This window comes from Galendromus occidentalis, unplaced genomic scaffold (assembly GCF_000255335.2).
Source record: "Galendromus occidentalis unplaced genomic scaffold, Mocc_1.1 scf7180000077446, whole genome shotgun sequence".
NCBI classification, from domain to species: domain Eukaryota; kingdom Metazoa; phylum Arthropoda; class Arachnida; order Mesostigmata; family Phytoseiidae; genus Galendromus; species Galendromus occidentalis.
Window position 1 is genome coordinate 1,559,194 of NW_003805434.1, and position 21,809 is coordinate 1,581,002.

Sequence of the window (21,809 nt, forward strand, 5' to 3'; positions counted from 1 at the left end):
ACCCCAATGCACGTCATTGCAGCAGCACGAAACCCTCCTCCAATTCCTTCCTAGCGCGAGTTAGAGGTCGATTCGGGATTCGGAGCTCAGCTCGTATAGGAGTAACGACAAGAACCGGGTAGAGCGAGCTGGATCGATCTTGTCCGATGACTAAATCGGTATATTAATCGTTCGATTGATGTTCGCCTGGCGTTTTATGAGAACCTCATCGTTTTCGGAACAAGGAACCTATCCCTGTCATATTTCAATCTTGAGGTATGAGCAAGAATGTTGGATCAGACTCCTCATTTGAGAGACGTACCCATTCCCAAATTGAATGTTCATCATTCCTAGCAGTGTTCACCTTCTCGTCTTTTTATTCGAAGCATTGTCCTTCGTGTTCTCTGTTTCTTTCGAATCCTCGAGAAATGGTCTCCCACGATCTGCAGGCAAGACCAATCTGATCGATCTCATGTCTTGATAGACTACGGTCTTGTCACGCACGAAGCACGCGTATGTTTTCAAGAAGTCACCAGCAGCGTCTTCTGTATGAAGCAGTTACAACCGGACGGAACCCGGACAACGATTTCGTACGTTTCCAGAGATTCGGGATTGACCGCGACCATTCCTCTCTTGAAGAATTGCGTTTCGCAACGAGTAGCCGTGCCGGGGGAGACATAGTCGTTGATTTCGGCGCACGGTAGACCAGATTCCCTGAGGGGAGGAAAGAGTAACATGGATTGAAAACAGCGGAACCCGAACGGGCAATTCGCACAGAAAGTTTCTGGATGTATGGCAGCCTCGAGCACTCTCTGTTCGACTAATAACTTACTGGCAGATCTCGACGTCGACCCTCTGCGCGTACTCTCCTTTCCGGGGGTTCAGAAGGAAATGCCGCGTTCCATGTACGTCCATAGCGGCCTCCGGCTGCTCGAATTGTATGAGCGTTTTGCACAGCTGCGGAACGAAATTCTGAATGAAATCCGAAGATTTGGTTCTTCCGAAGGTAGAGATCACGAGGCTCTATCTCAGCCTCATGTCTAATTACCGAGATGGAAGTTCGGAACGCCCACGCGGCCTCATGTTCTCGGTCGTGGGCTTTGGAAATGATTTTTCTCGAATCGTTAGAAATCAGAAGCTGCATCAAGAATCGAGTTTCCGTGAGCAAGGAGTCTATTTTTTGCACACACCGAATACACTCGTGTACTTATTGGGAGGCAAAGTATGATTACTAGTAACAGTGTCTGTTTCGCCGAGTGCCTGATTCTAGCGGAGAATCCGAAACTCCAATACGTGATACTCATTGAAATTCGTGATACTCGCCCACGGCGGAACGTGGGTGCTCGGCTGACTCATGTACTGAGAGGTTGGACTCGAGTGGTTCTACCCAGGTGAATAAGAAGAGAAATTCCAAGGCCGATTGGGTCATTGTGGAGCGACCTTGAACGATGTCACAATAACAAGAAGCGTAGTATTCATAATCGCAATGCTGACGCTTCCTGAATAGTTTGGTTTAATCGAAATGCCAATGAGAATCGTTTAAAATAGTTCCACGTTTTTGCCTCACTCCGAGGATGGCTCCGAATCGAAAAGAGTTTCTAGGAGAAGTAGCGGCTTGGAGAAGCTCTCAGGGAAACTCGGCAATGTAGTCAAGACCGCGGCTTCACGAGCGCGTGAGATTCCACTTCTTTCGATCATAGAGCGGGAGGTTGCATAATTGAATATGAGTGCTCGAGTTGACTCACTCTCGGGGATTTCCGACAGCGATCTCCGCATCCAGTGAGAGACTATTTCCGGTTGTCCGGTCCGATAGGAAATTTTCTCCTGAGACGCACCTGAACGTATTCCGGATCTCTCGAATGGCGAGATCTATAGAGGTCGAAGTCTCTGAAGACGTCCTTATTGAAGTATCGCTTCATCTTTTCATCATTGTTCAGGATGTCGATTTGCACGTCACTGCGGCCAGAAACAAAAAGTAAGCATGATCAAGCCGTACTTTGAATATTGCGATGGGAGCCGGCCAAAGACGGCCACTCCTCCACGCTGGCGAAGACTTGTCCGAGGGATCCATCGAAATCGCGTGGCGGCGATCTCGTAGCTTAATTAGCTGGCTAGGAAACGACATCGGTACGGTTTTCCACAAGTCTGCGCGGGCGTCGGGAGTCAGCGTCCTGGAGGACGAGGGGTGGGAGTCTTTTGTTCGAAGACTTGATATCCGGGTAGAACTGAACATGGGTTGAGCTGAGAAATTACACGGTCGTGCTCGAATCGAATGAATCATACTGATGAAATTCGACCCACTCAGAGTCTCTTTTCTCACTCACTCGGGCAGCGGATGGGAGACAGTCTCACAGAAGGGATTGCAAATTTTACTGGAGAGTTGTTCTGGAAGGCACGGAATATTTAGCGTCCAATCTCGAGCACTGGACTGCGTGAGGAGAATAATGATCGACTGTGATCTCTGCTGACCTGTGGCGTTCCTGGCGCTGTCTGAATTGACCTGACCGTTCGATGTTCTATTGAGACCCTGCTCCACTGAGTTGCCATGTGACATCACCGATAGGACCGCGGTGAAGAACTGCGGATCGAAATGAGCTTCAGATCGGTTTCGATATCTAGCCACGGGAGTTTTCTAGTCAACAGCTTGGGTTCCGTCTTTCACAATAAATCTCTGAGAGCTCGCAACAAGACTTGCTCCCACCTCAGAAACTGTCCCCCTTCCACCGCGCACGGAACTTTTGAGAATTTCACCTTTTGGAAGTTGTTCAGCATAATCCTGTCAGCAACCACGAACACATATCGAAGCGAACGAGTGCTTAGAACATTTCCAGATGTCAGCCGGCGACGAAGTGGAGGGAAAAGCCGCCGAAATTCATCATCCGCTTCCGGCGTGAACGGCGCCACCTAGCCCCGGTGCTTCGTATATTCTATTTTTCTTCCCCTCCTCCCTTCGTCTTTGCTCCACCTTCATCGTCGACCAGACCGACCATCAGATCGAGCTTCCATGTCACCCAAATCAATATCTTCGCCAATCGCGCCTCATCCGGCCTTACGCCGGTGGTCATCGGTCGTCACACACAGTCACATCCCATGGGAACGGTCGTCCGGCAAATCGCGGATCTCGGATCGCCGCACTGCCTTGGCGGACCAGCTCAATCTACACGCTGCTAGGCAAGAAATCTCCGAACTCAAGTCCGAACTCACCAAAGGTCTTCCGAGCATTCCCCGGGATGGTGGAACGATGCACGTGGCTATTTCGGGGATGCTGCAAGCTCAATCAGGAGCGATTTTCCAAGCGAAGGAGCGATCCAAGAAGCGCTCCAAAATCAAGCCTCCCCTGGAGAGGGATTGGAGCTTGAAACAGCCTGACAGCCGGAAACAGTGGAGGAGGTTTGCATGACGCGTTTGGTGGCTGTCGTCGCGGCTGTCCCACAATAGAGATGCCGGCCGCCGGTGCCTCTGATTCAGTCTAATCCGCAGATCAGCGAGAAGGAAACGGCCCCCGTAAAACGTCGTCAGTCGGCTATTGCATCAAATTCCTTAATCCGTCGTTCGGAGTCAGGCTTTCGTCAGCGCTCTTCCCGCGACACGTTATGCAGCTTATCATGACCACAGTCTCATTGTGGTCATTTTCCGGGTTCCCGTCCCGAATCTCGGTCATCCGGGCGAGTTTCGGAATGAAGTTTCGTTTTCGGGAATGAAGTCTCGAGTTCGGAAATCAAGCTCCATTGTGGTCTTCCGTGCCGACCAGATCGGTTACAGGCCTCTCTCTGAACTCCCGAAGATATTGATCGGTGCTTGTGGAACGGGAGGAGTTCCAATGAGATCGAAGGATTACCTCGAACATGAATGCCCCTCTGGACTTCCCCTCTGTTGGAAAATGACATTCCATCACGATTGTTCGCTGCTCTCGAGCGAACAATGTCTTCCACGATTTTGATTCATGCGTCAACGGTCCGAGGGAGGATATTGCAGCTCTCGAGAGCTTACCCATAAATCTCTGGGTGACAAATGCCTTTACCAATTTTCGCCGTCTTGAGTCGATTCGAACGCGATATCTTATCTGGCGGGACAGGTTTTCCCCCGCGACTTGAGCCGGGAATCTATGATTGACTCTCGAAGCGGTGAATGACACCCTCGCGTACAGCTGTACAGCACAGGATCGACGCCCGGAAAGGGGTGAAAGTGGTTCACATTTCGTAAGAGCCCATGCCTTGAAAGCTGAGCGAGATGACAGTTGTTGATATTATGTTAAGCAAGGCTCGTACGCGATGGATTCGATGTCGGCATACGATCTCGGGCGTCGTTAATGCAATAACGAACGCCGGCGAGAGGGCTCTTCTCTCAGGCTTGGCTCACACGGTGTTCGAGTGTTCTTCCAGTAGTGCTCTTATTGGGCGGCGGTGATGGCGGCGGCGGCAACGACCGCGTCCGGCAGCGCCGCACCAACACCGACAACGAGAAAATCAACACTCCGAGAGATTGTCACAGAGGAAGCTGACAGTTATGTCTTGTGTCTTTGACAAATGACGAACGAAAATAGGCCGCTCAATCGATTCCTCGATCCAACCCGAAATTACATAAGGGACATGATTGTCTCCATGTCGGACTCCGTGTGCCGTTTCCCACTCACATGTATTACCCACAACTATTTTCATATCATGCCACAGCTCACATGACGTTGGAAAGATTCTCAGTTCTGTGGTTGCTCCCGACCCTGGAGCGATAATTTGATTTATTCGAACTTTTCGGCTCGGATCAGCCCCGCGTTCAACAACAATTATTTTGACTCAACTTTGGAAGCGGAACACGAAAAGTCTAGATCTGTGCTTTGATGTAACAAGTACACGCGCCGGGTACGTCAACGAGGATTTCGTAGGGCTCGTAGCTGGTCACATTGATCGCCGTCATGACTCGCCGCCATAATCTGGTCGCGCAATAAGTCTGTCTGTTCGGGGGAAGATGCGCTTCAACATTCGTGCATGTCCCGCGTTCCTCTCTGAAATTTCCTCGGATTCTTAGAAGTGGCCACGAAGGAATTTACCCGCAGCCGAATGTTTCCCGGATAATGAGACTGATCTCCGTCGGATTCTGCTCGGAAACGCTCGCAAGGATGGCTGATCCAAATTAAATGTGAACGTCTAGAGTTACCGGCAGCGAACGTAGTAGATCCATTGGCGGTAACCCCCTTGATCGGGGTTGAGGAGGAAATGAGGGTTCCCGTCGATATCGCGGACTTTCTTCAGTCTGTCAATTATCTTCGTTTGGGTGTCGCATGCCTGAAATACTCTGAATGATCTCTAGCCTCAGACAGCGTTGATATCTTCCTCGTTGCCCATCTACCAACAGATTAGAAACGCGACCCCGGGGACAGGTCGGGGAATCACCCACGCTCCGAGACGGATGGGTGCTGAAATCGAGATATTTCGGAGGCCTAGGACCGTGTCCGTATCGATTGAGATCCCCCGCCACGTCGACCCGGCCTCACCTGCACGAAGGAGGGAGATTGACTATCGAGGAGCTGCGATGTTCTGTACAGCTGCGGGGTGTCCGTGTCGTCCTTCTCGAAGAAAGCCCTCAGCTTATCGAAGTTCTCTTCCAAGACCTTGAGCTGCACCTCGCTGGAACGCGAAATAGAGACTCAGAACGAGCACGCTCGCGACTCGACGAATCCCTGACACCGCGGATCCGCTGAGGGATACCGAGAGATCGGAGGTGATGCTTCTTGAGCGATGCTGAGGGCTTCGCGAGAATCGGAGAGACTCGATGAGCCACGGGGCACTCACTCTGGGACGGGATGCTCGTCGGTTTCACAGAAAGGCTCCGTGTCGCAGCGTTCCTCCTCACCGAAGGCTGCAAGTGGTTTCGCGACTCCTACCAACGAAATTCGATCAGTCAATCAATCAATCAACGGATCAAATGAATCGATCAGTTGGACTCGATCGGAAAAAAAGTCGAACAGGTGATGATTCACTATGCCTTCCCTGAATAAGGAGTCTGCACTACCGTACAGGAAGGAAGAGAAGAGGAGCTCGTATCAAAGCGAAAAAAACGGGAATAGGAATTCCGAAAGATACGGACGGGATCGACACAGAACGTCAGCCGTCCGGCATGGATGGAAGTCGAAATACCTTTGGTGTCATTGAAAAGCAGGTTTTCCGTAATGTTGAGGGTGGAATTTGCCGCATCTTCTACGGGCATTTGGCGTCTGATCATACCATCCGACGAGATCAGCGGGCTGCTCCGGGACATCATTGTGAGAACAGCAGCGACGAACTGCAAGACCCTCACAATTATAACGGTCCATTCTGACATCCTCCCACGCTGATCTCTTCCTCCTCGTCTGCTATCGCTCCTGACGCTTCTTCAATATCTCTCTCGCGCAGCGAAATTCCAGGCAACCGCACTGTACATCATGCACTCCTGCGAGAAAGCATCCCGGAACTTTCGAAATCACGGGAACTCTCCACTTGAGCTCGTAAAAACGCTCGGCTTGTATGCCACACGAGCCAGATTCTACAGAGACACGGAACGGGTCAACTCAGGATGACATATCGGCGATTTGCCACCGTCAAACAGGCAGTGCTAGCGGACCGCCAGCGGGCTCGTCACGACCGGATGGGAACGCCGGTATTCCGGTGTGGCATGCGTGCTGGTCTGCCCGACGCCAGGCTCCTGCTTTTCTGTCTGTCGATCCGTTTGTCTGAAAACATTTCTATCTAACTGGCCATGTTTTCCCGAATGATGATTCCTTTCCCTTTCTTCGTCTTCCACTTTTTCTGCGTCGCGAGTCGCGAGGCGTCGGCTGCCTGACGCCTCTCCTCCGTGTCGTCGCGCTTGTCAAGTCCGCTCCCGAGCCTGCCGCGTTACGACGCGATTACGTGCGCAAAGACCGTCTCGACTGTCGAGCGCGTTCGATTGTGCTCCAATCGAAAATTGGGTTCCATGCGAACTCGCGGGATCCGATTCTCTACACGTTCCTCACAGAAATCTGCGTTCTCACAACCAGAGCTGATCGATGGTTGTTCCAGGCATTCCTTCCGGAGCAGCGATGTGTGTTCGTTCAGTGGGATTTCTCAATCACCGACGACCGGAAACCAATTGATCATCTTCACGTCTTCTCGGGCCGACTCGAGAAGCCCGTGCCATCGAGCAGGTGCCTCACAGAAAGTTCGTCTCGGGTCCTTGCTCCTAATCACTGATCTACAAGCAGACGGGACTTACCGCAATCACGTTATACGCCTTGATCGCTGTGATCATCTCGCTGCTCCTCCTCGTAGAAGCGTTTCCGAAGAAGCTGAATACCGCAGCGAAAGTGTCCTGACGTCACACCTGTCGGTAGCCGCGGTGGGGAATGTCGATGGCACGATAATGCGGCGGCGGTGCTGTTTCGACTGGTTTTTGGTCAGGCTCCCAACGCGAACTAGGATATTAAGGATTGTTGCGGCGGGAAAGGGAATTTAGGTCTAGCCGCCCCATGGTCGGCACTTTCGTAGACAATGTGAGCCGACTTCTGTGGCTTGGCGTCGATGATGAGAGAACTATAATGCTAAAGGGAACGCTTCATCTCGGAAATCCCAGCGACCGTGAATGACATGTCGGCCGACGAAGGCAGCTCGTCCGAACCCGCTATTTACAACGTGGCTTTTCTGACTAGCGGTTTTTACCCGATTCTTCTCTCCTCTTTAGCTCCGAGAAACGCCATCGGGCCGCGGTACACCAGACAGAAGATTTTATTCAGGAGTTTCCAGCTATGGCGCTTCTGAAGAATTTGTGCGCAACTGTCACCGGACTAGGTGGTTCTCGATCGGGTTGAATACCTTTGCCAAAAAGAAATTTTGGGAGAAGTCTCCAGCGTGGGTGCAGAAAATTCCCTCAATACACGCCACGGGATATTCAAGCCACGAAATTCTTCAGTGGAGCAAGGCCGATGAAGGATATAGATCCGCCGATCGGACCTAATCCGTGCAAATCCCATACTGACCTGAACACAGTTTACCTGAGGTGATATTTCTTCTTACCAAAGATTTTTCTCTTCCTAACGTCTCCGCTGAACTTTGAACCATGTTATGTCATAAAAAAGAGAATGGGCTCGTTTATTCGAAGAAACAAAATTAGATCACCGGAAAGCGTGCGATGGGTCAATTCTTGATTTATTGACCCGTCGCGGTGGGCAAGTGAGCCTTACCGTCGCTCACTCTCAGCCCCCGTCGAAAATCGTGAGTTCACAATCAAGCTTTGCACCGCGTCGAAAATCCAAATAAAAAGCTACGTCCTAAATCCCGGTGGTCAATCGATACCCACCATAGTAGAAATGAGGATCGTCTTGGTTTCGTGCTCTTTGTTCGCCGCCGTGCTCGCAGGAATTCCCGAAGGCTGGGAAAGTGATCCTTGGCAAGCGAGTGCGTCCGCTTGGCCGAGTATGCAGGCTGGAGAATGGCAGGAAGCCCCCGCTCTCGGATGGCCGGCGAATGTCGCAGCGGGTTGGCATATGGGGTCTGAAGGGAGCGAGGATACCGATGCGCAATCGAATCAAGAAGACGAAAATGCTCTCTCGGCCGTGGGACTCGCTCGATTACTCGGAGGAGGGGTCTCACTCGCACATCTCGGGGCACCCGCGGGCCACAAGTACACGATCTCCGGACCAACTCAGAAGATAAACACTTTCCACAAAATCCATCTGCACCATCCCGGCGGCCATGTGCTCCATCGGACCCAGGGTTCACAATTGGAGAAGATTATCTTCGTACCGCCCCCATCGCATGGCTGGCAGTGAGATCTCGCCGAATGGAGTAAGACCCAATATCTGTACGTATTCAATTTGTTCTAATCGATGAGCCCATGCGTGCGTGGACTCTAGTTGAATAAAGGATAATCGTGCTCGAGATACATTTAAAGCCAGTTTTGTATGAGCCGGGTACTCGGTTCATGAATCCTCGGAAATACGGAATAGATGGAGTCGGACTGTGATTATTCCGTTTGAACTCCCGATAATAATTTCGTCCCTGGTCGTCCCTCATCTGTCCGAGATATCTGTAGACTCGTAATCATGCATGGGTCGTGACTTTCGCACCGTGGAATTCCGTTGAAGGAGAGGATTGATCTAGAAACATAGACCTCCGCTCCGTTTCGCCGGAGCCGATCCGAGGTGATTGACGGCGAGTTCCATCAGACTCAGAATGCGGAAGGAAGATTCGATAATGGAATTCACCTACTTATTCTTGAATGCATCAAGTGAGCCCGGTCGGTGGAAGACATCTGAGATAATCCAATCAGATGTGAGATGCACACGACCCGACATACAGCTACCGGCGACCATTCTTTTCTTCAAATATTTTACTGTCCTACTGGAAAACTGAATCAATGCCCCACTCAAAGGGTCTCACATTCGACAACTTCCATCTACAGAGCTCTAAAGCTTCCCGGCCCGTCGTAGGCTCCGAAAGAGTCTCGAGAGGGTCTCACTCAAAGGTAGGTTTGTATCGCTATTTCTTGCGCAGAATGGAGCTAGTGAACTATGCCTATAGTGAGACCTCAAGAAGAGGCAAAACGAGTCTGCGGAGTAGGACCGACGACAGACAAACCTATCTTAGTTAGACTCTGAAAGGTTGAGCAGGAGCCAGTTCTGAACATCTAGACGTTGAAGCACTCCATGAAGTTCCGTTTCACGGCCTGAGTCCTGAGGAGGACTAAAGGAAAGTTCGTATCGCTATCTCTTGCATCGGATGGAGCAAAATTTTCTGGAGGATCAGGAATAGGCAAATCGAAGCTGTGAAGGAGGACCGGCGACAGAAACACCGTCGCTAAGAGATGGTGTTCGACCGTCAGAGTATCGAGTCGTTCGTTCATGTGAGTGCTCTTCATGGGGAGAGATCGGAGTCACTCACAAACACACGCGCGGTGAGACGGTGATCTCTCTACCAATTTATTCGGTAAGCGTACTGCGTGCAACTGCCACAACGCGCCAACAATGTCTCGAGTTCCGAGTGCATGGATTCTTCTATTTCTGATGGCTCTGTTCGGCTCGTTGCCACTATTAGTGTTCATCGTATTTCGTTTCGTGTTACCAGTGGTCGAACCTGGGCCCAGTTGGCCTCCCCCAGTGCGCTCGACGGATATCACCATGAAACCAGACACCGATCACAGTGTGTACCGCGGCTTGGATTTAGTGAATGGAATGAAAGTGCTCCTGGGATCGGAGCCGGATCTCGAGAAATCTCGAATGTCGTTGTGCATCATGGCAGGCTACATGAGCGATCCCAGGGAGCTTCAAGGGCTCGCGCATTTCACCGAGCACATGATGTTCATGGGCAGCAGGAAGTATCCCGCAGAGAACCACCTGTTCGCTTACCTTAACGGTCATGGCGGAAGCGCTAATGCGTACACTCATGGCGACATGACTTGTTACTATTACGAGGTCGACCCGGAATTCCTCGAAGAATCGCTCGCGATCATAAGCGACATGATGAGGGACCCACTCCTCACCGAGGAGACGGCTCAACGAGAGATCTTCGCTGTGGACACAGAGCATCGAAAAAATCTCAAATCAGACAATTGGAGACAAAATCAAATAGAGAAAGCAACAGGGGATCAGGATCATCCGTTTACGCAATTTTCTACGGGCAGCAAAGCCGGTCTGGAAGCTGGCGCGAAAATGTTGAACACGACAGTCATCGAGGAGGTGCGGAAATTCTACCGAAAGTACTACACCGCTCGAATGATGAATATTTTCGTCCAAGGTCGAGAGTCACTGCAAGATTTGCAGACCATGATCCTCAAATACTTCTCGCCGATACGGAGAGGTTCCGTCGACAGCCCGGTGTGGTTGAAGCATCCTTACGAGCACTCGAGGAAATTGATGCTACACATCGTTCCAGCCGTGGAGACGAAGCTCCTGGAAATCGTTTTCGCGGTTCCGGACATGTTAGAGTTCTACCGTTCCCTACCGGAACTGTACGTGTCTTCCGGTATCATCGGCTATAAGGGTTCGGGGAGCTTGTACGCCTACCTCCACCAGAAATCTTACATAGCCAGCTTGTCAGCCAAGGTCCGGGGCAATTTTCGCCATTTCGGAATTTTTTCAATTGAAGTTCGTCTGAGCGATCTCGGTTTCGAGAACTTGGACGAGGTGATTGAGTCGATTTTCGCATATATAAACTTCCATAAGGAGGTCGGACCCGATGAGGACGTGTTCAGGGACCTTCAAACGGGAAGACGGATACAGTTCAAGTATCGACCCAAATGGAATGGGCAGGACTTTCCTCGTTACACGGCGGAGAAATTACGGAGCTTCTCGTGGCGAGATATGCTCTCAGCCTACTACGTCATCCACAAGTACCGACCCGACCACATAAGGAACTTGCTCGCCTTGTTATCACCGGATAACTGCCGCATCGTGGTGTCCTCATCGACGTACGCGAACCGGACGGATCTGAGACGGGAACCCATATATAATGCGTCATACGCTCTCTCGCGTATAAGTTTCCAACAGCTCACCAAATGGAAGACAGTTCCTCACGGTGATCGTTTCCTCATTCCGAAGAAGAACGATTTCATTCCGGATAGACTGCAGGTCTACCGAGCCGAACCGCGCTTCGGCAGGGTTCCGGTGCTCCTCGAATCTGAAGCCGCCAGCCGACTGTGGTTTTTGCAGAGCGATGACTTCAACACTCCGAAAAGTGCCGCAAGAGTTCTCTACCGCACGGATATTATCGATCTGCAAACGTCGGATATTTTGAAAATTATCGTCATCGCAAAAATGTTCACCGAGACGATGGACGAGGAGTGGACGGCGGCGCGGCTGGCCGGCGTGCAGATGGATATCATGCCAGCGATCCGCGGATACTTTTTCTCGATTAGTGGATACAATCAGAAGCAGGGGCAAATTCTTCAAAGTGCCCTGCGGAAATTCCGAGAATTCAACATTAACCAACGAATGCTCGACGATGCGCGGGAACAATTGAGACGAGCGTTAAAAGGTCAACTGAGCAAGAAATTCTTCCAGATTCTGCCCGATATAAGGAATCGGCTCTTGATACTGGGCTACAGCTTCACACCAGAGGAAAATTTGGAGTTCTTGGAGAAGTTCACGGTGCGGGATATTCAGGGATTCCTCGATAGGTCCCGAGCTCGATCCTCCGCCGTTGTTTATGTGTTCGGAAATGTCGAGCTCGAAACCGCACTGCAGATGTATCGTGAAGCGAAACGCATGCTCGAAAGTGAGTATCGGTCATTTCCCTAGCTAAAACCAAGAGTCCTACAGCGTCGGGTGATGCGGGGGGGGGGTCGATATCCGTTCTCGAAGCACAAATCGAAAGCAATCAATTCCTGTCTGATATTGTACTTCACAGATACGACGATGAAGTTCGAAGATAGTCAATTGATAGAGGAGTTCTCCCTGAGCGAGGGTCATTTCTATCGTTACGTCGACGCGATAAAGGAGCAGCCCTTGAATTCCGTTGAGGTCAGCAGCTCCGAAAATTGAGCTCGGGACGCTAGAGCTTCCATCCATCTGCGATCAGAAATCACGAGACGTGTTCAGGCCTCGGGCCTAGAAGGGAGGCAGTGATCACCCGAAAAGGTTTTCCCTCGGCAGGTGTTCTACGAGTTAGGAGAGTCAGTCGATCGCAAAAGGGACTTGGTCGTCAGTGAATTGCTAGCGGTCATCATCAGTGATATAACCGCGAGCGTTCTTCGCACGCGAGAACAACTCGGCTACAGTGCGAACAGCTCATTCAAGAAGGCCATGAACACTTTCGGTGAGCAAGCGGATGCTGTTGGTGGACAGAATTATGTGGAAAAGGCAATAAGCTGATCGATTTCGAATTCACTATACCGAAATTCCCCGGGAAGAATCGAGCTGTGATCTTCTATCTGACTATGATCTTCTATCTGACTCACGAGTCAGATAGAACTCGAATATAAATGTATTTTCCCAAGGCAGTAGAATTGCTTACTATCGACACCATACCATTGAGCGCTGAAAGTCAAAGGGTTCGCCATTCCCCTCTCGGAGATCACTACAAGTTTTCAGACTCCGATCCAGGAAGAAGCTACTTGGACGTGATGACAACTTTGATTCGAGCACCTTGGACTCCCTAAGCTGATATTGCGGTTGCAGGTCTCACCGTGACAGTTGAATCCGCTCACAACATTACGTATGTCGAGCAACGGATTCGAAACTTCATACACAACGTGGCCCCGTGGTACTTGAAAAAACTTTCGAAAGAAATGTTCGACGACCACCGAGATTCTCTCGTACACAGTAAATTGCAAAAAGCTACTGGTCCCGTTTCGTTCGGCTCAAGGTTCGACCTCTTCAAAGAACAAGATACACTGTAGAAAGTATTTCACTTTCGCTCCCTCCAGCTCAGTCTTGACCCTTTCCCTCTGGATCTCAGATTCTGGGTGGAATGTTATCGGGCCTGCAACTTCCATCGCGCAGAAGACGAGGCGGAAATAGCTCGCACTCTGACCAAGCAAGATCTCATCGACTTCATGCAGCACAACATCCTCGACGGTCGCTACGCGAGAACCTTGGTCGTGGCGATAGAAGCGACCGAGGAATTCAAGGAGCACCATAAGAAAATAACCGTCCAGCGAAGCGATGGATACACCGCGACCTTTGATTCAATCTCGGAGTTCCAATCTTCACTGCGCAGGACGAGACCCGCCTACGGGGACGAATGTACAAAATACGCGCTAGCCATCAATTGAGGCCCCGGCTGTTCCTGATGTTTCGTTTAGAACTCGCATCGGAGTTCCTGAAGTCACCGATTCCCGAGGTATCGGCTGGGAGCTCATAACTCATAACGCATTCGCAGCGTTAGATAGGTAGATACATTGGGAGATCGCGGAGAGGATGCACACAACAGCGGAGGCACCTGCCTCATGCAACATTTCCGGGTAAACAGGGGCGCTCATCAGTCTCTCGGGACATGCGACAGACTTCTAAAATCTTGTCAATTCGAGAAAAAGACACGAGAGCTGGATTCGAAGCTATACATTTATGAACTCAATCATGGTGACTTGCAATGGAATCGACGATCCGGAGGATCCTCCTCACATGTATACAGCTGTATTTACACCCAGCGCTGATCAAAATCTAGGCACTACCGGGATTATCAAGTTCCCATACGATGACTCTTGAGTAATGTAGAATCCAGGTGAGGTTTGTTGAGCATGTTGCAATGCTGTTCGCTGGTTCGGTGACATCGTGTCATTGACTGAAAATAAATAAGCTGCTCCCTCATTTTCGGATATAAATGAGCCAGAGAGGTCTTGTGAGCTCCCTACAATAATTATTCGCATGGGCCATGACTGGCATCCAATGCGAAGACCCACTGCTGCAGGAAAACGAAAACGATAACAAGAAATATCTGTACCTTGCTGAGGCGGAGGCTGAGCGGGAGGCGGGTTCTTCATCAGTAAGAACTGTTTCTTCTGGTAAAGTTCATCAAGAATTTTTTGACCTTTGTTGTTGTTAGGAGGTTGGAACGCCATTTCACCGTCTCAAAAATCACTCCAAAAAGTCGTCTCTTGGCGATCTCCTTGCGCCCGAGTCAGCTGTTTTCAGAACCACCGCTTCGATTGTTGTGGACTAGGCACACACGCTGCACCACGCGCAGACGACTCCATGTCGAAAATAAACAAGTTCCGTCGGCGCGCGGGCGGTCGGTCGATCCGTGATAACTTCACGACACCTGTCGCATAGTGGCGGAATCGAAAGAGCTCCTCGATGATTATGGGGAGCATATTGCATCAAAGGGGCTTCAGAATGTGAAAGTTTGTCTTCGGTTGGGATATGATGGCTCCGGATTCTTGAATGCTCCCGTCAGAGGTCGAACGCTGAACGAGAAAGGGACACACTACCCTTCCTCTTCGGGAAAACGAGCAATGAATTAAGAGGGGGCTCGGACAATGCCATGCCGTTTGCCTCGGACGCTATGTATGTTGGAGGAGGCATTCGGAAAGCCGCGGTAGGGGCACTCTCTCCCAGCTAGTGGAGAGGACAGCTGACAGGAGTAGAGCTTCACTCCTGTCCGCGTCCAGACAAATCCACTGCGTGGAATCAGCACAGAGGCTGTCGGTAAGTTGCCGTCGGACTTCATACCACCTCAAAATATCCGGAATCGAAAGCTGACGGCGATTCCTTGGCCCGTCCCATCTTTTACTCGTATCCATTCGAACCATGGTTTGAAATTCTTCAGCGACGTATAGTATGCAATTAGCATCTCATCGAATTCGGAGAGAACCTCATCTGAGAGTTTCCTGAGTGAGGAATCGAGGTCGTTGCGGTATGCCTGATCAGGAGTCCATGCTTACAGTGGTGTTCCGTCTTGTGGGAAATATCAACCCAACCGGAGCAATGGTCATAGACTTCTACCAAACTCAAGCGAGCCCCCCGGTTCGAGCCGTGGCTCTCGTCGCGGCATCGCTCAATGTTTCATTAAACCCAAAACCTCTCGACATCATGGAGAAGAAGGAGCATCTAGAAGACTGGTACATCAAGGTAATAATTCTCCGGCCTTCTCGGAGCTGGGCCGGAACTAACAGTCTTGATTCCGGAAATTATGTCGCATTTATGTTCATGAGCATTATCCTTCCCAGTTGAATCCGCAGCACACAGTTCCGACAATTGTAGACGGAGACCTCGCCCTGGCTGAATCCCGCGCAATCATGTGCTATCTAGCCAATGAGTACGCTCCGGACAGTCCACTTTATCCGAAATGTCCGCGGAAACGCGCTCTGGTCGACAGGTGAGTGCCGGACCTCCGGAAGGAATGTTTTCCCGTCCCTTCGAAGACTACTCAGCCGTTCTTAAGTTATCCTCTTTGGACTTCCGTTCAAGGTTCCTCTACTTCGACATCGGAACCCTGTTCAAGTCTTTCGCTGACTACTTCTATCCGAATCTCCTGTACGCGCAAGCCTACGACCCGGAGAAGGTAGAGTCGGCTGGCCGCTTTGGACCTTCCTAGGATCCATAGAGTCGATCGAAGACGATAATCTGACAAAAATATGCCTACGATCCGGAGCCGTACGAATTAAGGCCAGTGTACTGCATCTCTCATGGGAGTTGAACTGTTTTTGGAACAGGAGCCTAAAGTTAAGGAGTCGATCGGCTTCCTGGAGACTTTCCTGGGGGACAACGATTATCTCGTCGACAACGCCGTCACTATCGCGGACTTAGCTATCGCTACATCTCTCACTCTGCCAGACGTAAGTCTCCAAATTCGATCCAGGCTGCGGATCTCGCTACTAGATTGTAGAATGATCGATAATCGAAAGAGGCCAATGATAATTATAATTCATTATCGTTGACGTTTATTGTGCGGACAGCGCGCCGTGACGGAAATTGAGACCGGATCGACTACGGGTGATTTTTTTTCCGCAGTCCATGGATTACAGTCTCTCGGCTTTTCCGAAAGTTGAGGCATATTACAAGCGTTTGCAAGGATCTCCGAAATGGGATGAGATCAATGGACTCGGCATAGAAATCATTCGTGGCTTCAGGAGCATGAGGGCTCAGTGATTAGGCACGTGCCTGGAGCCTAGGACGGCTCTTCTTATACATTCGACGAATCCGGACGAATTTTGCCTCAATAAATCGGGACCCGAAATTGTTGACAAATGGTCCTCATCCTAGCCTGGCTTGATCGGGGAATTCAATTTCCAGACATCAGCGATGACTGCAACTACAGATCATCGATCCATAGCCGATACTTCTCCCTCCATTCGGGGAGAATCATCGCTTCGATGAATCGAATCGTAATACTCCTGATCGCGGAACGAGTCTAACAAGGCAGCTTTTAACTCGGATCTCTTGGAGTTAGATGATCAGAACGAATGCTGGCATGACATCGGTGGCGTTTTCGAAGCCACTATCTCTCTCTTGGAACGTGGTTGCTCTTATTTCGTTAGCTCTGCCGCCGATCGGGTATTCGGTCTCATTCATTCCTCGAATCAGTCGAATCCGACTCCACTCAATCCCTAGTCGGATGCAAGACTTCTGAGCGGAACCTTCGTACCTAGTCTGAAGAGTGTCTGCATGTGCGAGCTCTCAGAGCTGACATGTGGTGGGAAGGCACAGATAGATATTCAGAAAATCATATGACTTCATGCAGAATGGAATTGGTGGCGGGGCGAAGAGCCCTTGGGAACAACGAGACTTTCTCTTGCAAGATTTTGCCAACGTCATTCGCCAATCAGCCGCCGTATTTCAAACTAAATAGGTCAAAAGTAGGGATGTATATTTTTCGCGGAGCACCATTTTTCCGCGGAGATTCGCGGAAATTTCCGGCTACTCCCCATAGAGTTTCAATGGAGGCCGCGAATTTCCGCGAGTTTGGCGGAAATTTTCCACGAAAAATTTACATCCCTAGTCATGAGTCATAATTCATAACCGTACAAAACGGAGGTCTTTCCTTCAGGATCGCTTGTAGCACACAGACGAGGTAACGGGAGCTCGCGAGGGCCACCTTCCCTTTGCGCGTCCCCCTCGACGCGCTATGCTATGTTTTTCTGTCATTTCCGCACAATGCAGGCTGATTCGTTCCTGGCGGCCACGGCTCAAGCTCCTCCTCCATGGGACGCGATCGACTGAATTCAGCCCTCGAAGCCAGGGCGCCTCTCGTATTCCGATTATCTGCAGCTCTAATGAAGAAAGCTCCTCGGTCGCATTGGAAGCGGGAGCCCATAGCAGACTCGGTGGAGGAATATCAGATCCTGCCCATTTGGCCTCCTAAGAGACGAGATCAGCTCTCTTTCGAGAAAGCTGCAACAGGCATGTGGGTTGGTGCGCGGTTGGAAAAGCCTCGTAATCCTCGATGTCAGTATTCTATTCGCGGAGATTGGCTAATGAATCCCGGCACCGGAATCGATACTATCTAGGAGTCCATCAGTTCGCGGGATCCTGTTCGTACCCCGCAAAGGAGCAACGCCGTCAATAAGCTCCGGGCCGGAGAATTGAATTAGCCCCGATGGAATTGAGGAATATCCTCCTGGATGCAGAGGTCGCCGAGATGGACAACCTTTGCTGTAGTATTCCGTAGGGCTCCGGTTGATCCGGAGACCTTTGGGCTCCCCTAGGCCGCAGCCACAGACAGTTTCGAATCATGAAATCATGACTTGAAGAAGGTCTATTTTTCCTGGGGAGGGAGGCTCACTGAAACTTCGCTGTCTCAGCTCTCTCCTTTAGAACTTTGTTGATTTCCGCTGCGAATTGTCGGTAGTAGCCTTCCATCCGCATACATTTTATACCGAGATCCGGACATTGAGGGATATCATCAGAGAGATGTTGCGCGGTTTCCTTCAAGTCTCGATTTTTCATCAAAGCCATTTTACCATAGTCGAAAGGATTTTCTGGAAAAAATGGGTGCTTCCAGATGAAATGCTCCCAAGTTGCACGTCAAGCGAGGTGCATTCGAAACCTGTCTGTCCCTCGTTTTCCATCCTTGTCATCGTTCATCCCCCCTTACCGTCGAGCAGGAAGGCCGGCCTAGTATTTCTCTGTGTATGATCTTCCGGTATACTCTCAATATGGTTGCTCACAAGGCCTAAACGATTCAAGCGCGGCATCCTGGTCCAGATGTTAGGGTTGATGGTCTTGATGCCGCAATCCCTGTAGGTAAGTACAGTGAAACCTGACTTAGGGTCCACCCGCGTAATGGGTCCACCTGAGCTATTGGTCCACTTTCATCAGGCACCGATTCGTTCTGCCATAAAACTGTGTTAATTTGAACGCGTGAAGCGTCCACCTGAGGAACGTGTCCACTGTCCACCCTTTTCGGGAACAGCGACCGGCCCTTACCCGCCTAAAGGGTTCGATGCCTAGAGGCTCTCTTTCTTGAATCTGGAGTCAGGTGATGTTGACGGAAGTACGGTGGATAGCTGGTTGACACGAATCCCAGAACTCATCGAAGGCTATGACGCCAAAGATATTTTCAATATGGACGAGACAGGCCTCTTCTTACGTGCTCTCCCGAATAAATCACTCGTGCAGAAAGGTAGTGACTGTCCTGGGGGTAAAATTGCCAAAGAGAGACTATCTATTGCCATATGCTGCAGCGCCGTCGGTGAGAAGTTCAAGCCGTCGGTCATTTGGAAAGCGCTTAACCCTCGCTGTTTCAAAGGCCAGAATGTGAGTCGACTCGGCGTGTTTTGGAAAGCCAATCCCAAAGCTTGGATGACGGGCGCAATCTTCGAAAAATGGCTCGATGAATTCAATGCTCGCATGTAGAGCCTGGGCAGGAAAGTTTTGTTGCTAGTAGACAATGCTCCATGCCATATCCGTCGCTCCATGAGCAACGTTCATCTGCTCTTCTTGCTACCAAACATGACGAGCAAGCTCCAGCCCTTGGACCAAGGCATAATCCAAGCTTTCAAACTGCAATACAGAGGCTTGATGCTGCGGTGGCTTCTGACACGGATGGATGAATGTGAGAGCGCTGCGGATCTCACGAAGAAAATCAACGTTCCTGAAGCACTCACATGGGTGATCCAAACTTCGGAAGGTGTACAAGAAAAGACCATCGTGAAGTGTTCCCAACATTGCGGTCTCGGGCTCGATAAGGTAGAAGTGCCCGGAACCGATGAGGCGGAAGAATTGATATTCGAAACTTTGTCGCGGCTATCAGAAAAGGCTGACGTCCCCGACCCTCAATTTAAAGAAGAAATCCAGTGCCGCGCCGACTCTCCAGGCTCCGAGCCCCTCAATGAGAAAGACGAAACGGAAGACAGTGTGGAAGACGAAGCGGAGGACACTTGCGACGTAAGGTCCGCATCGTCCCAACAGGCGCTCCAAGCGATCAAGACCTTGGAGTCTTTCGTACTCCGTCAAATGCCTACGATTCTATCCTTAAGTGTAAGAGAGAAGTCCAGAACTTCATCTTGAACCACATTCAGGAGTTACTGCGTCAGACCGATTTATATACCTTCATGAGCAGGAATGACAAAATCTAAATACCTACAGTAAAAAATGAGTGCACTCAGTGAGACCAAAGGGATGTCTCTTCATTCCGTGCTTATCCGAGGAGAAGGGGTGAAGCAGAGGCAACATCAGAGGAAAATGTCGTCAATCGCGTAAAGCGTCCACCTGAGGTATCGGTCCGCGTTTTGCTCGGGCGGAAGGTGGACCTATTAGGGAGGTTACGACGGTGGGACAGCCAATGGAAGAGGCGACCGGCTGCAGGCGATCCCGTGAATACCTCTTGCAACGCTTATCCTTAGTTGTCCAAAGAGCCAATGCTGCGGCCGTCATGGGTACCATGGCCACCTACCAAGGGCCACACCTACAGCTACAAAATTAGGGTAGCGTGGTAGTTACAGTAGAATGAACTAAAGCTCGAATTTCGATGAAAATGCCGTAGATTCCTGAAAAAAAAAATTGACAGGTTTCACTGTGATCAGTAATCATACCCATGTTGATAGACTTGTTGATCCCCATCTGATCATTCGCTTGCGCCAGCTCCGGATTTCAACTATTCACAGACTTTCCTTCCTTGACTCACGTAATGTAGACTTCTTCAAGCGATTCTGCTGAAAGATTCAAATCCGTTGTCTTCAGATCGGTGCTGAGAAAACTCGCTCGCCGCAGGTTTCTCAGATCTCGCAGATTCGTCTCCGCTGTAATAGAATTCCTGACGATGATCGACTCAATTGGTTCAACAGATTCACACCTACGCACTTTCGACACAATCCTCAAGAAAGCACTGCTCGGAAGCGGGGCCGGCCCAATTCTTTTCCGAGGAAGAGAGAGTCGCTATGTATTTATATCCAGGAAAACTGTGAGGCCACGTCAATTCAGTAGACCGGAAGAGAGCCTTACCGCCGAAGGTACTTTCAGCAACGGAAAGAGTATGGAGTCCCCTCAGGTTCTCGAGTCCGGTGATATTCTCCTGCAGGTACAATTCGAGACCAAGATCGCGAGCGCTATTCCGGGTAGAACGAAAGATGCTTACTTCAAGGGACAAGCTACGATGGAGTCACATTTCAGAGAACGTAAGTCTCGAATCTGAGATCTCGGTCAGGTACCCAAGTAATAAAAGGGTGGGGCATGGATACAGTCAATTCTTCAAACCCACATGAAAATGAATGTGTCAGGCTGACGTCGAGGGTAAACATAGCGGAAGTAACTGAGATGCCATAAGGAGATTCGAACATTCGAGCATACGTATTTTAGATTGAGCAGGGGCCGGAGCGCAAGCCCTCGACATGGGTTTCACGGCATTCCCCGCAGATCCCGAGTTGCATGCATCGATTTCAGCCCATCGAGAGCGGCTCGGAGCGCCTCCAGATTACCAAAGCGATGCCTCCGGAGCTCGGTCTCCAGCACATATCTCACTTCAGAATAAATAGGATTCGAATTCGGGGTTCGTGGAGGCCACGCATGTTTGTCGACCAATGCCGGTTTGATTATCGCAATCATTCGCTTGCGCTCAGCCTTGTTAGAAGAACCAATCTCTGCTGGGACGGTTGGTGTTTGCCCAAAGGACGCAGCACGATTTCAAGATCTTCGATTTCGTATACGATTTCCTTCTCGATGTTTCGAAGGGCTCCGGGGGACCCAATGAAGTTCTTCCGAGGGCAGTGGATGCCGGGTTTCCTCACCAATCGTGAGCGAGTTGAAGTCGGCTTCTACGCTTTGTATTTTCTCGTGCCGCAAAGAGAGATAGATCCAGCATGATATTCTCTATACAGAGTTGCGAGAGCTCGAGGTGTCAGTATTCATGCCCCTTCCATTGTATGGATGTAAGGTGATGAAAATGATGAGGAGGAGTAGACTTCACCAGTAATGGCACCGCGTCAGCAGGCAGGACGCTGCGCGCAGAATA

At 50.4% G+C, this 21,809-nt stretch overlaps 5 protein-coding genes and 1 pseudogene across 6 annotated transcripts; 3 read left to right on the forward strand and 3 right to left on the reverse strand.

The window, feature by feature from the left end:
• Positions 1–334: 334 nt before the first annotated feature.
• Positions 335–3,329, reverse strand: LOC100902640 (protein spaetzle 5). Its single transcript, XM_003743438.2, has 6 exons — positions 3,184–3,329; positions 2,449–2,557; positions 2,304–2,364; positions 1,815–1,935; positions 812–936; positions 335–693 (listed from the first exon to the last, which is right to left on the reverse strand). The coding sequence occupies exons 1-6, from the start codon at positions 3,199–3,201 to the stop codon at positions 501–503; spliced, it is 627 nt and encodes a 208-aa protein (XP_003743486.1). The 5' UTR covers positions 3,202–3,329; the 3' UTR covers positions 335–500.
• Positions 3,330–4,685: 1,356 nt separating this feature from the next.
• LOC100902935 (uncharacterized) lies at positions 4,686–7,404 on the reverse strand. Of its 2 annotated transcripts, XM_003743440.2 has the most exons (6): positions 7,204–7,404; positions 6,111–6,255; positions 5,766–5,853; positions 5,468–5,600; positions 5,131–5,258; positions 4,686–4,978 (listed from the first exon to the last, which is right to left on the reverse strand). In XM_003743440.2, the coding sequence occupies exons 1-6, from the start codon at positions 7,237–7,239 to the stop codon at positions 4,798–4,800; spliced, it is 711 nt and encodes a 236-aa protein (XP_003743488.1). In that variant the 5' UTR covers positions 7,240–7,404; the 3' UTR covers positions 4,686–4,797. The 2 variants fall into 2 exon arrangements, with proteins under 2 accessions (XP_003743488.1, XP_018495114.1); XM_018639598.1 differs by lacking the exon at positions 7,204–7,404 and having other exon boundaries at positions 6,111–6,539.
• A 2,545-nt stretch (positions 7,405–9,949) lies between these two features.
• On the forward strand, positions 9,950–13,695 carry LOC100902022 (insulin-degrading enzyme-like). The gene is made up of 5 exons (XM_003743512.1): positions 9,950–12,197; positions 12,330–12,442; positions 12,575–12,737; positions 13,100–13,286; positions 13,380–13,695. Exons 1-5 carry the CDS (start codon positions 9,950–9,952, stop codon positions 13,693–13,695), a joined length of 3,027 nt encoding a protein of 1,008 aa, XP_003743560.1.
• Positions 13,696–14,024: 329 nt separating this feature from the next.
• Positions 14,025–14,575, reverse strand: LOC100903078 (SOSS complex subunit C homolog). The gene is made up of 2 exons (XM_003743441.2): positions 14,364–14,575; positions 14,025–14,204 (listed from the first exon to the last, which is right to left on the reverse strand). The coding sequence occupies exons 1-2, from the start codon at positions 14,479–14,481 to the stop codon at positions 14,077–14,079; spliced, it is 246 nt and encodes an 81-aa protein (XP_003743489.1). The 5' UTR covers positions 14,482–14,575; the 3' UTR covers positions 14,025–14,076.
• Positions 14,576–15,018: 443 nt separating this feature from the next.
• On the forward strand, positions 15,019–16,627 carry LOC100902787 (glutathione S-transferase 1). The gene is made up of 6 exons (XM_003743439.1): positions 15,019–15,067; positions 15,306–15,490; positions 15,589–15,737; positions 15,830–15,923; positions 16,075–16,197; positions 16,373–16,627. Exons 2-6 carry the CDS (start codon positions 15,347–15,349, stop codon positions 16,508–16,510), a joined length of 648 nt encoding a protein of 215 aa, XP_003743487.1. The 5' UTR covers positions 15,019–15,067; positions 15,306–15,346; the 3' UTR covers positions 16,511–16,627.
• Positions 16,628–18,643: 2,016 nt separating this feature from the next.
• LOC100902171 (tigger transposable element-derived protein 6-like) lies at positions 18,644–20,993 on the forward strand (annotated as a pseudogene).
• Positions 20,994–21,809: the final 816 nt, after the last annotated feature.